Here is a 16,437-nt window from a genome sequence, read left to right on the forward strand (position 1 = left end):
CTCTCAAAATATAGCTCTAATCTATAGAATCTGCTATAAAGTTATAGAATCTGCTATAAAGTTATGAATACTTTAAGTCCTAATGTATTACAAGTAGATACAAAGGAGCGCACAATATTTTTCCAAACCAATATAGATAAATCCAATATTGTAAAAAATGAGCAAAATAAAGATATCGCTTATAGTGAAAGTGCTGCAGTGAATACCCTTATCTATACAATCACTCTTCACTTTGTAGGAAGTACATCCTTGTTAGAGGCACGATCAGAAGACCTACTTTCCAATCTAAGATGTCCTACTTTATCTCATTATAAATGGTATAAAGACGTCTTCTTCTCTAGACTTCTTCAAAGAGAAGATAGTAGTGCTGACCACTGGAAGGAAAAATTCATATCTGGCTTACCATATTTGTTCGTCAAAAAAGTTAAAAATCGATTAAAAAAAAAAATGGGGGAATAATACCATATTCTGCTTATACATTAGGAGAATTATCAGCCGAAATTTGTGGAGAAGGCCTTGCCCTATGCACAGATTTAAAACTTAAACGACAATTAGATAAACAAAGAATGACCGGGAAAAAAGAGTTAGGAGACTTCTGTGAACAGTTTGGTTATAATATAAACCCGGCTCCAAATAAAACTTATCAAAAGGAAAGTAAAAAATATTAGCTTAAACAAAGAAAAGAAAATAAAGATAAATTTATAAAAAAAATCGTGCCTAAAGCTGAATTTAAAAAAGGAAAAAAAAATTACCAGTTTGTTATAGGTGTGGAAAAGTTGGCCGTTATAAAAATAATTGTTGAGTTAAGAAAAAGATTGATGCATTAATACTAGAAGATCATATCAGAGAACAAATATATGATATCAAATAAATAAAGACTCCGAAGGTAGCACATCTGATTCTGACTCCTTAGCAGGAATAATTGAAGACGAAAATTTAATATGGAGTAGTTCAAAAGAACAAACCAACTCTGATTCAGATGAATCAATGAAAGACTTTTTTAGTAATGCCCTCACTAATGAAGAGAACCTAATATTAGATTTAATAGAAAAATTTTCTGACCCAGAAGATAAAAGAGAAACTATAACTCAATATATAAAAATGACTAAAACCAAAAATAAACCCACACCTCACATTAAAACACAAGAGGAATATAGCTTTTCTGAAATAATGAAGAGAATAAATAAAACCCAAAATCTACAAAAGGAACCTACTATATCTGAGTTAAAACACGAAATTAATGAAGTAAAAAGTGAAATACAACAGCTAAAAAATAGGATAAGAATATTAGAATTAAATAATAATTTTTCTGTTGATAGACAATGATGATGAGTTAGAATTTGATGAACTAATAAAACCCTATAAGGAAGACACATTACCTAGTAATCTTGAATTTCCAGAGTCATCTAACACTGGTAAAAAGAATGACTCTGTAAATCTTATAAATAAAGCTATAACTCAAAAATGGTATACTCTAATCAAAATCATAGTTAATAATGAATATAGTTTTCAATCTCTAGCACTTATAGATTCAGGGGCTGATCTAAACTGTATAAACGAAGGATTAGTCCCAACAAAATACTTTGATAAAACCACTCAAATACTTAATACTGCAGATGGCAGTAGACTTTTAATCAAATACAAATTATCTAATGCTGCTGTTTGTAATAATGGAAATTGTTTTGAAATACCTTTTATTATGGTAAGAGGTTTAAGTCAATCTGTTATTCTTGGGACTCCTTTTCGAAACCTACTCTACCCTATAACCATAGATAGCACAGGAATAGAATCTACAATAGACGGGCATAAGATTAAGTTTAAATTTATAGATAAACCAAAAATAAAAGAAATCAACAATGTCAAACAAAATGTTTAAAATAAACAACAATTCCTCTGCTATTCAAAGGCAGAAATAAAATATAAATTAATAGAAGAAGGATTATTACTTAATGAAAATAAAAGAAAAATTGACGAAATTAGAACTCAAATCGAAAAAGAAATTTGTAGTGAGATACCCAATGCTTTATGGAATAGAAAAAAGCATATAGTAACTTTACCATATGAAGACGGGTTTAAAGAAAGTCAGATACCTATTAAAGCTAGACCTTTCCAAATGAACTCAAAATTATTAGAAATATGCATAAAAGAAATAGATGACTTAATTAAAAAGAAACTAATAAGAGAAAGTTCTTCTCCTTGGAGCTGTTCAGCCTTTATGTAGAAAAGGCAGCAGAAAAAGAAAGAGGAGTGCCAAGGCTTGTGATAAATTATAAACCTTTAAATAAAGTACTTAAATGGATAAGATATCCCATACCCAGTAAAAAAGATTTACTTGATAGGTTAATAAATGCATGTATTTTTTCTAAATTTGACTTAAAATCTGGCTATTAGTAAATTCAAATAGATAAAAAAGGTAGATATAAAACAACTTTCAATGTTCCATTTGGACAATATGAGTGGAATGTAATGCCTTTTGGATTAAAGAATGTTCCTTCTAAATTTCAGAAAATTATGTATGAAATCTTTAATCCATACATGAAGTTTATGATAGTATATATGGATGACGTACTTATATTTTCAGAAAATATTAATCAGCATTTTAAAAATATAAGAATATTTATAAATGCAGTAAAAAATGCAGGACTTGTGGTGTCAGCTAAGAAAATTTGCTTATATCAAACTAGAATCAGATTCTTAGGTCATCACATATTTCAGGAAAGTACCATCCCTATTGATGATAAATTTCCAGATATTATCCTTAATAAAACCGAACTGCAAAGATTTCTAGGATGTTTAAATTCTATTATATATATATATATATTTCTATATATATATATATATATTTATATATATATATAACAGTGTCAGTCAATATCTCAAATTCAATCTGGATTTGATCTGACGGTTGCAATCTCATTTCGTATTTCAATTTTCATTTTTTTTCTACAAATCCAAATCACTTGAAATTTTAGGTGTTCATTCTTCTCATCAAGGCGCACCTAATAAAAATATAAAAAAAAATAATAATTCGCAACATAAATTGATCAAAATACCTCCGAAATGTTTCAGGGGCATATTGATCAATTTATATTTTGCGAATTATTTTTTTTATATTTTTATTAGATTCTTCTATTTTTTGAGAATAGACGCTCCAAATTTCAAGTGATTTGGATTTGTAGAAAAAAAAATGAAAATTCAAACACGAAATGAGGTCGTGACCGTCAATTCGGCCTAGATTCAATCTGGACTATTGGCTGACACTGTAGCTATCCCGTGGGTTGATATATACGTATATATATATATATATATATATATATATATGTGTGTGTGTGTGTGTGAAAAGTTGAGGTTAATGCACAAGCTAACAGCTACAGTGTTAGCCAATGGCCTAGATTGAATTTGAGCTGATCTGACGGTCACGATTTCATTTCGTATTTGAATTTTAATATTTTTTCTACAAATCCAAATCACATGAAATTTTAGGCATTGATTCTTCTCATCAAGGCGCACCTAATAAAAATATTAAAAATATAATTTGCAAAAAATAAATTGACCAAAATAGCCCAAAATGTTTTGGGGGTATTTTGGTCAATTTGTTTTTATATTTTTATTAGATTATCCTAATTTTAAAAAATGCACGCTCAAAATGTCAAGTAATTTATATATATATATTTGTGAACGTGCAATGTGCATTCATCCTTAGCACGCTATCATTAATAAATGATCATCTTATATTATATGAGATAAAATCTAGCAACTTAGTTGAAATCCATGAAGACCTACCTATCATTTAATGTTGCTGAAATTAGGGTTTTATAGATAATATGAACCCTACATGAATTTTATAAATCCCACAGTGAAGCCTGGTAAAGGATAGATCAGGCTCTTAATTACTTCGGTAGAAAGAATTCCCTAGGAGACAAGGAACTTGCTCAAAGAATGGGATCACATTGGGAAGAAATTCCGGCTCTTGAACTGCAAAATCCTGTTCTAGGAGCAGAGCGCCACGTTAGAGAGAACCAAATGGGAGCGCATTGAAACAAGTTCCTGCTCTTGAAATGTGCAGTCATGTTCTGAGAACAGAAGAGCCACCTTCAATAGAATCTCCAAGAAACTATGAATTGCATTCTTCCTGCAAACCATTTTGAATGGTCGGAGACTTAGATGGACCAATGAGCATGTTCGTACACTGTAAAGGTATATGATATATGCGTGATTTCAGCCCCATGCACATTATCTATCCATGCAGGTGGCTCAATATGGCAAGTCCCAATAATATAGCTCGCTTTTACCCAACTCCCATGTCTGTCATTCCATGCAATTTGTGTGCTTTGTAGTTTGTACATCAAAGCAATAATTTACCCTTCCTGTGAGACACCTAGACCTAGAACGCTAGTCTCGTAAAAAAATAGTGGTGGTGAATGGACTGCTCGTACCCAGTACACTGGCAAGAAGCTCTTTACAAGAGCAGTGCCCCACTCGCCCTAGGTCACAGATGCCTGTGTGTGTGTGAGTAGCACGTATCACACAATCTAGTCCCATACTTCAGGTGAGGGATTCACATGTCTCACCAAGGCACTGCCTGTTGGGCCTACTGTGGAAAGCTATCAATGGCAGTATTCCCAACAGTCAAGAGTAAAATGTGTTATAACATGATAAATATTGTTTAATCCTTTTGGCCCACTCCATATAATAGTACTCTTTCGAGCACGAGCAATTCATAACCATGGAAATATATAATGTGCATCTATAATTGCAAGAATGCAGGCAGAAATAACAACAATTCTATTATAATCAAAGTCCAAGCATATAACAGAAAAGAAAATGAACAATAAGCACAAATGCCTTTGAAGGCGACAAGTTTTTGCATATAGTAGATCTTTTATTAGACAATAAAATTCATTGATAACTAAACATGAAAAAATGTAGAAAGGTTGATCTATTTATTTGATTTAGTAAATATTACGCATTTTTACTAACACTTTCATCGACCCGGGAGGGACCGTGACCTCCTAGACGGGCGTCGAGGAGAGGTGGAAGCCGAGGGGTGTAGGGTGTCCTGAGGCGGAGCACCAACCTGCTCGTACCGGTTGTAATTTATTCTGCAAAAGAGATTGGCCCGCTCTTGAGAGCTCTTTTACTTACTTTGCACCTCGTTTCAACATCAAATTTGAAGAAATCTTTGATGTCCTCAAGGGAACCGTCAAATTTGAAGCCCACCACCTTCATAACATCCGCCGCATTGCCTTGACCTTTTTCCAAGACTGAAAAGAAGCTAGAAGTCGCAGAGGGAGTTGAGGGGGGCCAAAGAAGAAGAGGAGGCCGAGGACAAACATCAGGAGACGGAGGGCGAGGCGAGGAAGGGATGGGAGGAAGGTCCCGAGGGGAGGGGGGAAGATGGAACAGTATGGGGGAAGGGACAGAAGAAGGTAGGGAAGGGATGGGAGAGGCGGCTGCAGGAGAGGGAGCGAGGGGAGGAGAGGTGACAGTAGGCAAGGAGAGAGAAGGAGAACGGAGCCGCCGAAGAGGAGGGAGAGAGAGGCGAAGGGCAACGAACGAGGAACTCGAGAAAGAGGAGAGAGGTAGAGGATCTTGGGCCAGAGAAGGCTCGAGGCTCGAAGAGGGAGGGGAAGGAGAATAGGGTACAAGTGGAAGTGAGGGGGAGAAAGCATGGCGGCACGGGCTGCCAGGTGTCAGCATCACGAGAGAGACAAGGGGGACAGGTGCCCGGGTGGTCAGACAGAAGGGTTAGGTGAGAGACCTGACATGGTGAGAGGGCAGGCCGAAGATAGCACAGTAGTCAACGGGGACAAAGGGGATGGAGCGCAGTGAGCTTCACATGAGCGACCCTCAAGAACCCTAAGGGGGCCACATAACTGAAGGCAAGACACAAAACGAGAAGGCGGGGAAGGGCTGCTTGCGGCAGCAAAGGTGGCAGAGGCTGTCTCAGGAGAAGCTGAAGTAGGGGACCCACATGGCAAGTAACCACCTATGTCAATAGGCACGCGGGAGCCCGCACAAAGGAGCTCGAGGTGGCAGGGGCAGGTGTCATGCCAGCATTGACCGAGGGTGGCAGTCCTTTCCAGGTGTCCACATGGGGAGAAGGCACGGGAACCAAAGCCGAGGGGGCCATCGATGCAGGGAAAACCGCTACCGACAGAGGTGGTGGAGAGCTTAAAAGAGCTAAGACCAATGACGGAAGTGGAGCCAGATGGGAGCTCGGTGGAGGAGAAAGCCGACGGCGGGACAACAGTCGAGAGTGGCAAGTAAGAACTCCGGGCTTGGCACTTGAGCGTTTATGACGCACTCGAATCCAGTCCTTAAGAGCGAGAGGCTTGGGGGTGGTTGACGCGAGCAGTTCACCTTCTAAATAGACCCACAAGGATGGGGGTATCAAGGAGGGATCCAATACCTCCACCAAGAGCAAGATCGCCCCAGCGGGAGGTACTCGCAAGACCGCTAGTTGGTAGCCAAGACCCTACCACACTTGGACCGGATGGACAGGAAGGAGTCAGGGTGCCACGCCTAGAGGGGGATGCTGTCGATCGAAGCCAAATTCTGAAGAAGGGAGCGACATCCAGGGATGGGGCCCACGGAGCACCGAGAGAGCGACACCTTTAAACCGGCCAAGTGGAGAGTGGAGAGCCTGTGAGGCACAATCAAGGGAAGAAAAGAAGAGAATTCTCCCATGAGAAAAAATACGGCAAGAAAGATCAGGATCAAGCGAAGCAGAGCGGGCCCAACATTCGATCCCTCTCAAGTCATTACGGTGGGGTTGGAAGGAGCCCACCAAGCCAAGAGGAGGCTGAGGGAGGGATGGGCCGAAGAGATAAGGAGGAGGAGGGGTTGAGGTTGAACGGAGGGGAGGAAGGCAGGGGGCAGGGGCGGTGGAGGAGGGGACAAGAGGATGCGGAAGGCAAGAAGAGGAGGAGGTTGTAGCGATCGAAGACTTGAGAAGGTGAGCATAACAGCGGTACAGAGGAGGAGAGTGGACAAAGGCGGAGGGATGGCCAGAGGGGCAAGGAGCTTCTTCCTTTGAAGCCATTCCTGGTTTTCTTCCTCTAAAAGAAAGATACATGTAAAAAATGGTATACCAAAAATACCTATGCTCTTTGTTCCCTCAAAAGAACCAAGCTATGCGGGACTTCTGTTCCAAACACTCCTTGGCCTTACTGGTTCTTTTTGAAACCCAGCAACTTGAGCCTACCCTTCTCTTGGTTAGGAGGGCGTGGGGGTGAAGGCCCTGCCGGCTTTAGGCACCTTCGGAGGAATTTGGGTTGTCTGAGACCTGACCTTCTCCTCCTTGACTCATGCTTGGAGCACCGCACACTCGATGACAGTCTTCGTGACTCGCATCTCCGACCATCTTCCTTGGAAGTTCTCGGCAGTCTACGGCCCCAATGCTGACCAGTCGGCATTGTGGGGGGAACTGGCTACGCTACCGCCGCCGCCCTCCCCCCATCTCATGATGCATTGGTGGCGACTTCAACGTCACCAGATGGTCCCACGAACGAAGCTATTCTTCCTCTATCACGCCCGCCATGCTTTGGTTTGTTGACTTCATCAGCGGACATGAACTTATCGAAATCCCACTCCAGGGGGGTGATGTTCACCTGGTCAAATTTTGCCTCCCGATCCAAGTTGGATAGGTTCCTGTGCTCACTGGATTGGGATGCCTCATTTCCTGGCTCTATCTCTTCTGCTCTCCCCTGGACTATCTCTGACCACAAACCCATTCTCTTGGACTATTATCCATTCTCCAGTGGTCCCAGACCCTTCCGCTTTGAACTACTCTGGGCTGAGGAACCAAACTTCAAATCCTGCTTGGCCAGTTGGTAGACATCTTATTCCCCCCTAGCCCTGGGCTTGGCAAGGTTCAAACTCCAGAAGAAACTCTCACTACTCAAATCATCCGTAAATTTTTGGCGAGCCAATCTGCCATGGAATTTCCCAGCCCTTAAGACCTTTATTCTTGCCTTCATCCACGACTTGGATCTCCTTGAGGATTCTCGCACCCTCACACCTGACGAAGGAACCTCCCGATTCCAATTGAAGTTTGATCTCCAAGTCCTCCGAAAACAAGAGCTTTACTGGGCACAAAGATCTCGTTGCAAGTGGCTGAATTGCGGAGATTTCAACACAACGTATTTTCATAAAATTGCTAATTGCAGTAGACCAGACAACTCCATTGTTCTCATCTCTCATCAGGGTGTTACCTTTGATGACCCTCTACCATTGCTAGTACCATCCTCGAGTACTTTCAACATTTGTTCTGTGCTCCTCACAGACCTGCCCCCATCATGGATGACCTCTCTTTGTCCTCTCTTTCTGCCCCCCAGGCTGCCTGGCTTGAAAGGAACTTCGACGAGTCCGAAATCCTTCAGGCCATCAAAGAGTTAGGCCAGGGTAGGGGCCTTGGCCCAAATGGCTTTCAAGTGGCCCTTTTCAACTGTTACTGGGACATTTTCCGCTGGACTTTCTGGCCTTCTTCATTGAGTTTCACGAGAGGGGTATTATCAATAAGGACATGAATGCCACCTTCATTGCCCTTATATCTAAGATCGAAGGGGCATCGGAACTCAAGGACTTAAGGCCTACAAGCCTGATCAACACCTCATACAAAATCCTGCCTAAGGTCCTCGCGACCTGCCTCAAACATGCCTTGGGCTCTTTCATTTCTACCAATCAAAGTGCTTTCCTGAAGGATCGGCAGATCCTCGATGGGGCCTTGATCACCCACGAATGCCTTCACTCTTGGTTTGTCACCAAAACCCCAGGCCTGATCATAAAACTTGATTGGGAGAAGGCTTACGATGACGTAGACTGGGACCTTTTAGAAGAAACCAAAACTAGCATGGGTTTAGGGGCATGTTGGAGGAAATGGATCCGGGGATGTGTATGAGGCCCTTATTTCTCTATTCTCATCAACGGCTCACCTCAAGGCTTCTTTAAGTCACATAGGGGCCTCAGACAGGGGGACCCTCTGTCTTTGCCATAGCAGCAGAGGTATTCAACAGATCCACATACAAACTGTACCAAGCAGGCCTTGTCTCTAGTTTCAGGGTAGGAGCCCAAGCCCCTACCGTAACTCGTCTCCAGTACGCCAACAACACCTTGCTCTTTTGTGATGTATCCTTCACCCATGTGAACAACCTTCTTGTCTATCTTCATTGCTTTCATTTTGCTACAGGCTTCATGGTCAACCTTAGCAAATCCAAGATGGTGGGGATTTCAGTCGACCCAGTCACCCTTCAAGCCTTCGCGGACGACTGGGGTTGTAGAATTGAAGCTGTACCCACGATCTATCTTGGCTTGTCTATGTGTTTAGGAAAACCTCGCAAATGTTAGTGGGGGCCATGTCATTGACAAAGTGGAGAAAAAGTGAGCCTCTTGGAAAGGGAGATTTCTTTCACCTAGTAGGGAGATTCACTCTTATCAAGGCTGTCCTATCTTGGGTCCCTGTTTACCTCATGTCTCTGTTCCATCTTCCAGCCTCGGTTGGCAAGCGTTTGAAACGATTGATGCTGAACTTCTTGTGGTCGGAAGACGGATCCCCCAAGAGATTCCACCTTCTAGCATGGAAGAAGGTTTGCCTTCCAAAGCCCTTGGGGGTCTTGGGATCCAGAGTTTGAAAGCCACCAATCTTGCACTTCTCTGCAAATGGTGGTGGAAGTTGTCCTTGCAGGGTGACCACCTCTGGCATCACATTCTTGCCTCTAAATACTGTCTTTCGGCTTCTCAATGGTTTATCCCAGCTACTTTACACCATTGTGTTTCGAGGTTCTGAAATCCATCTTCCACTCCCTGCTCATTTTCACCGCTCACATTCGGTTCCACCCAAGGGACGAGTCTAGAATTCGCTTCTGGCTTGACCCTTGGCTCGTCCTGTCTCCCCTCTCGGTTGTTTTCCCCACTCTTTTTCGTCTGGCTAGCAATCCCTCTACCTTTATCCTCTCTCTTTTCCCCTTGGAGAACAGGCCGAGAATCTAGAATCCTGACCTTCATCACTCGTTGTAGGATGCTGAGTACCCCCGCCTTCTTAGAGCTGTCTCTCCTCTTAGCCTCTTCTCCTCCTCTCTTGCGAGGGGAAGACCCTATTTTGTGGTCAGCCTCCTCTTCCGAGACCTTCTTGGTGGGTTCCCTTTTTCAAGATATTTCGCTACCCACTTTGGGCACCCCTGCCACCCGGCTACTCCTAGAGTAACGGTTATCCCCTCTAGAATCCAGTTCTTTTTTTGGTTGGCCTCATGGGCTAGAGTTCTTACGGTTGACATACTTCAAGCTAGAGGGCTCCCTTTGCCTAACCATTGTGTGATGTGTTTAGAGGTAGAGGAAACAAACGTCCATCTCTTTATCCATTGCCCCATAGCAGCAATCATCTGGAGTTTTAACCTCGCCTTCTTCACTTGGTTATGCGTGACTCCTCAGAGTGTGCCCAACCTCATCACTCTTTCGACGTTCCTCCCTTAGCCATGTGCTGGAGCTCTTCTTTGGAAAGCAATGGTTGGCGCTACCCTCTTGACCATATGGAAGGAATGTAACAACCGCATCTTTCAGGGCAAGATTGCACCCCTTCATAAGTTGATTGAAACCATACATCTTCTAGGTCTCCAATTGCGTTCGACTTTCTTGCTAATTGGGTCCACATTCTCAACTCAGAGCTAGGAAGCTGCCTTGGTCGGCGTTATGGAGACCTCCGGAGAGAGGCAATATCAAACTCAACTTCGACGGGTCCTCAATGGGCAACCAGGGTCCAGTAGGCATAGGAGTCTTTCGGGATTCTCAGGGGCTCACCCTTCTGTCCTATTCCTTATCAATTGGTAGAGCTGACTGCACAGAGGCTGAAGCGAGAGCTCTTCTTGAAGGCCTTAGACGCTTCGACTATACATGGGGTCTTCCCTTTATAGTCTTTCTTTTTTTAAAGAGGAATACATGAATGACCGTCCAGCCCATCCATGCACTTATTTATATTGAAAATTTATTGTTTTGGACAATATTTGTCCATACAATTAACTTTTGACACAAAAGTCCCAACTTAAGTATGACTTGAAACTACACTCCCTAACTTTAATTAAAATATCTAAAAAATCCCTAGAATTCTTGGAAACTAAAAACCCTAGAATTAAACTCTAAAACTAAAATCAAAATATAAATCCTTTAAAATTGAATAGGAATTAAAAATAAGTATAATGTTTCCCTCCATCAGTAACCAAGCTCAAGCTATTTATGTATATATTGTATAAAGGGCGTGGTTTGTATAGAGCCTAGGCTCTAAACAATCAAATTAGAATCTACCTTCAAATAGTGTCCAGAAATGCGGTGTCAATACTAGAAATATTTGTAATAACCTTAAAATATATTTTCATTTTTGTTTATAAAGTTTATAGCATAAAAAATAATGTAGATCGACATATCTATGAAAACTTGAAAATCTTGAAAATTGACGGTCCAAAAATGAGTTACAAAATACACTATTTCCAAAACTTGAAGTCCATTTCTTTTTCTCATGCCCATGTATCTTGATGTCGAGATGATCAATTTGAGGATATTTGGGCATCAAAACATCCTCTTCTAATGAAATTTTTTAGGTTGGCTCTAATTTGATTGTTTAGAGCCTCGGCTCTGTATAAACTTTTCCCTTGTATAAATGGGTCACATTTCATTCTTGTTCGGAGAATTTCATCCTTTTTATTGATGAGAGGTAATAGTGAGTGATGTGGATTTATAATTGAATAATAAAAGAACTAGAGATAAGCAAGGGTATACTCTTCTGCGGTGAGTCCAACATTGTCAGACACAGATGAATGTAGAAGGTATTTTCAAAGGTTCAAAGAGTAGCTGGTATAGCTGTTATTTCTGTCCATAATTTTGCATTTACTTCAATATGTATTTCTATAACACATATACCGTTTAAGGAAAGATCTCACATAATTCACTTCCTTTCCAAATCTTTTGCAGGTTTTGGTTCTCTTGGACTGATGACATCTGTGCTGGTAATCAAATACCCATTAATCTAAGGTTTCTTGTGTTATTGACTTCATTGGTTTTAAAATAAAATAATAAGTTAATAGCAAGTAAATTTAACTATAGAGTAACAACATATGTGTGTTTTTGAATGCATCTATGAATGTGTGATACATTAATCGGTGAGGAGCTAATGACGTAAATAAAGCCTCTAGTAATGATTTTCTCTTTGTTTAGGTATCATCTGATGGGAAGACATTAGAGGCTGAGGCTGCTCATGGAACAGTGACACGGCACTTTCGGTTGCACCAGAGAGGACAAGAAACCAGCACAAACAGTATTGCTTCTATATTTGCTTGGACCCGAGGCCTTGAGCACAGGTTATTTCTGATATCCATGGCTTTCATCTCTATATCTTTTGTATCTTATGGAGAATTAATTTTTCTGTGTATCTAAACAGCAGGAACCAATAACTTCTTTCATTTTTTTCTTTTTTTTTTTTTAATTTATTTAGCTTGTAGTGGTCTTTGCATTGAAAAATATTTTGTGCACTTCAATAGTAAACTCTCTAAATTCCTCTTGCTTGATATTTTCAGTATTTTCATGCGAAATTTTCAGCAGTCTTTCCTAGAAGCAGCGGAAATACCTAACTTTCTTGTGATTTCAGCAATTGCATCACTTTTTCTAATAAAAAATAGTAGAAATATGCATGATCTCTACTTATGAAATATGAGCCAGACATATGCAAATTCCTACAGTATGCTGTTTTTTGTTTGATTTTGTATATATTTAGTTTAGTAGTTTGTTTTCTTCTACACATTTTTTTGAAGATTACGTATCTATTGTCTTCCCATAATTTCATGTGCTGCTGGTACCATCGTGGTATTTATAAACTTCGACTTTCTAACTCAAACTGGAATGTGGTAATTGATAGTTTTATAATTTTATTTATATTTTTTATTAGTATATAACAACAATAAAAGGAAAAAAGCCTGCAAGTCTGGTTAACCTGACAAACTGACTAATGAGAAATGTTATTGGCTGAGTTCTACTGTAAAGTTGTTATGCTTAAAGAACTGTATGACTGGTATGTGCACTCGATTGAGTCAAAAAAAAAAAAAGAATGGTTACTATCTATAGAACAAGCCTAAAATTTCGTAGTGATGGCTGTGGGATTATGTAGTGAAAATTTCATACTTGAGCTGAATTTTGCTATCTTGGTGATGAGCAACTCCCACCAAGGATAGTTTTGCATTTTTCTTCTTTGAGTGATTTCTTTTGGCTGCTCGTACCGCGCTGTATCTTCTTTTGATGCTTCTGTGAGTTTGAAGTATGAGCTCAAATCATAAATTTATTTTATTACAAAACAAACAATTCTTAAAGGGAAAGAAAAAAGAATCTAAAGATTCTGGTGAGTAGGGTTCCAAGGTGGTGAGGGGGAAGCCTAAGTCAATGAGTTATTGAGTTTTAGAAACTTGGGTTCTGTTCTAGTTCAGCAGGAGTTTTAAATTCTGAATGGGGCATCTTCAAAGGCTTTTGACTGTTTGTATCCTTGACTGGTCTTGATTTAAGTTTGTTGATGCGATATTAGTTCATTCTAAAATTTGCAATTGTTAAAGAATTTTCATTTTGGTAAATTGTGTGGACAGAGCGAAGCTTGACAAAAACGATAGGCTGTTGGGATTTGCACACAAGTTGGAGGCTGCGTGTATAGAAACTGTGGAGTCAGGAAAAATGACAAAGGATCTCGCCCTTTTAAGTCATGGACCAAAGTGAGCTAGTTCTCTCTCTCTCTCTCTCTCTCTCTCTCTCTCTCTTTTTCTCTCTCTATTGAAGTAGTCCGAAAAGATATGGAGATTTATGGCCTCATTAAGGATATGGTTTTTAATTGAGCAAAATAGAGAATCAGGATGCATGTAACCGACCTCAATTAATTGAAAAAAGGCTAAAATGATGATGATATTCTTATATATGTTCACAAGAGTATGTAGATCAATGAAAATCGCAAGTTAGTTTTGGATGGTCCTTTTATTGGATAGGCCTCAAAATTATACTGGATTTAAATATTAGGCTAGAATGCATCTATTTGTAAGGAGGTGCACAATCCGCTCCCCGTGCAACAGAAATTGGAGCTCTTTGCCACAGTTGAGAGGAGAGAAAGAATGAGAGAGATCGGGGCTGAAAATATATCACAAGTTGGGAAAACGTTTTTACACATGTTTATATGTTACATGAATTAAAAATGAGCAAAAAAAAAAAAAGACTACCTATCTGTTTAACATGAGCATATTGTAAGCTCACAAAAAATTAATTACCAGCTGTCCGTTGTAATATTCAGGTATCATTGTTTGTATGGGTGTGACGTAATTTTAGGAGCTATTGTTTCATTTGAGATGCTGTGATTTGCAGGGTATCGGGAGAATTCTACTTAAATACTGAGGAGTTCATTGATGCTGTTGCGCAAAGCCTCCAGAGTAGGATTTCAATCCCTGCGGTTCTGTAAGTTTTTGAGATTTTATGAAATGAGATTACTTGAACATTGAACGATATAATCAGGAATAAAGTTTTTCGCTTTTAGAAAATCATCAATAATATTTAGGTAAGTTACTGAATAACGAAGAAGGTTGGCATTAGACTCTTAGGTTACTGAATAACGAAGAAGGTTGGCATTAGAGTCTTGACATCGAGATTCAGCAGCTTTTTGTGGTGGCTTTGACACGCACACAAAAAGGAAAAGCTACCAAACAATGATACAAGTTGATGGGACGACACAGTATTTTATTGATTTTCAAAAAAAAAATAGTATTTTATATTTATATTTTAATTTTAGTTTTTAAATCAGTTTTGACACTTAGACTTGAAATTTGAAATCTGATTGGGGTACACCTGTCAAAAAGATAAAGAAAATACTTTTTGTAAAAATTTGACCAAAATACCCATCGAAGTGTTAGGTGTATTTTGGTTGTTTTTCTTATGAGAAATACGTTTTTTTATTTTCCATGCATCCTCATTGTAGCCATTTACACTTAAAATTCCAAGACAATCCAATTTTTTTTAAAAGAAAGAAAGGGCACAAAATTTTTTTTAAACAAGAAAGGGCACCCTTGGAAGCATACTATACATCTACTCCCTCAGGAAAAAACTAACTTGGGAGGGTTTTTTTTAAAAGAAAAAATTTGGGGTCCATTTAATTATATGAGTAGATGATTATTTTCAAAGAAAAAAAAAAAATAGATTTTGCGTTTATAAACATTTAAATTATTCCCTCCCCCAAAATTAGATTGTTCTAGTGCAATATTGGGGTGATATTTTTTTAGGCACATAGGGAAGGAGAGTTAATTTATTTTTCTTTGAGGTCGTTTGCCGGATTTCAAATATCACATCCTCAAAATTTGAGATCAAAAAAGATATCTATGAGGAAGTAATAGTTAATATACTCTTGCGGGAGTAGAAAATCTTTTAGCAAAAATCAAATAAATTAGGATACAAAATACCCACTACCGTTCAAAAGATCGATCGATAGCGAGGCTAACCAAAAATAGTGTTACCTCAACACCCCTAAGGGGTCTTAGTATTGCATGTGGATACGTGTCGACATGTAACATTAGTAGTGCATATGGCTACGTGTTGACATTTTGTTACATGTTGATATAGCTGTGCTTGTCATTGATGTGACTGTATGTGTCGGATGATGTCAGCAGCTTTGAGTATGGTATCAACACCTTTTATATTAGGAAAAAGTTTATATTAGTGGGAGGCTTTAAACAATCAAAATAGGGTACACTTCAAATTTCACTAGAAGGGGTGTTTTGATACTCAAATATCTTCAAATTGATCATCTCAACATCAAGATACATGAACACGAGAAAATATGGGATTTTAAGTTTTTGAAATAATGCACCTTGTAATGCATTTTTAGACCTTCAATGTTCAAGATTTTCAAGTTTTCATATATTTGTTTGATCTACACTATTTTTTAAGCTTTAGAGATGAAATATATTTTAAAGGTATCACAAGATTTCTAGTCTTGAAACCATATTTCGCGACACTCTTTGAAGGTATGTTTTACTTTGATTGTTTAGAGCCTCGGTTTGCACTCTTTATATGAAGGGTACAGTTTGTATAGAGCCCGACGCTCTAAACAGTCAAAGTAATGCGCACTTTTGAAGTCACATAGTATTAGTTCTACACTATACATATATAATCTTTTAATAAAAAAAATTTGACATAACAGTAAAGCACACCTTTGTGTTTTGAACTATGAATCTCTTTGCTCATTCAATTTAAAAGGAATGGGCTACAGCATAGACGCTTGTCATGTAGAGCTTTGAGGAATTATTATTATATGCATACTCAATGAGGATCACTGTACACGTGTCTAAAAGTATTGATTTTTTTTACCGAAATTGCAATTCAGGTTAGGAGTAGTTCTTTCCACGTGTCGGTGTGTGATCTTGCATATTCCCTTAAGCA

The 16,437-nt window shown here is 39.2% G+C and overlaps 1 protein-coding gene across 15 annotated transcripts in view; it reads left to right on the forward strand.

Moving 5' to 3' along the window:
* The window catches only part of LOC18430862 (isocitrate dehydrogenase [NADP], chloroplastic/mitochondrial), a 73,948-nt gene extending 59,402 nt beyond the window's left edge, over window positions 1–14,546 (forward strand). For all 15 annotated transcript variants that reach the window (XR_016050804.1, XR_016050805.1, XR_016050806.1 and 12 more), the window contains 4 exons: window positions 11,959–11,993; window positions 12,202–12,344; window positions 13,614–13,736; window positions 14,374–14,546. Coding sequence is in view for 11 of the 15 variants with exons in the window: in XM_088860226.1 (XP_088716352.1) it covers window positions 11,959–11,993; window positions 12,202–12,344; window positions 13,614–13,736; window positions 14,374–14,467 (395 nt within the window). In the remaining 4 variants the exon portion in view is untranslated. The remainder of the gene's footprint in view (window positions 1–11,958; window positions 11,994–12,201; window positions 12,345–13,613; window positions 13,737–14,373) is intronic.
* Window positions 14,547–16,437: the final 1,891 nt, after the last annotated feature.

Source organism: Amborella trichopoda, chromosome 3 (assembly GCF_054954075.1).
Source record: "Amborella trichopoda isolate Santa Cruz 75 chromosome 3, AtrichopodaSantaCruz75HAP2 v2.0, whole genome shotgun sequence".
In the NCBI taxonomy this organism is placed as follows: domain Eukaryota; kingdom Viridiplantae; phylum Streptophyta; class Magnoliopsida; order Amborellales; family Amborellaceae; genus Amborella; species Amborella trichopoda.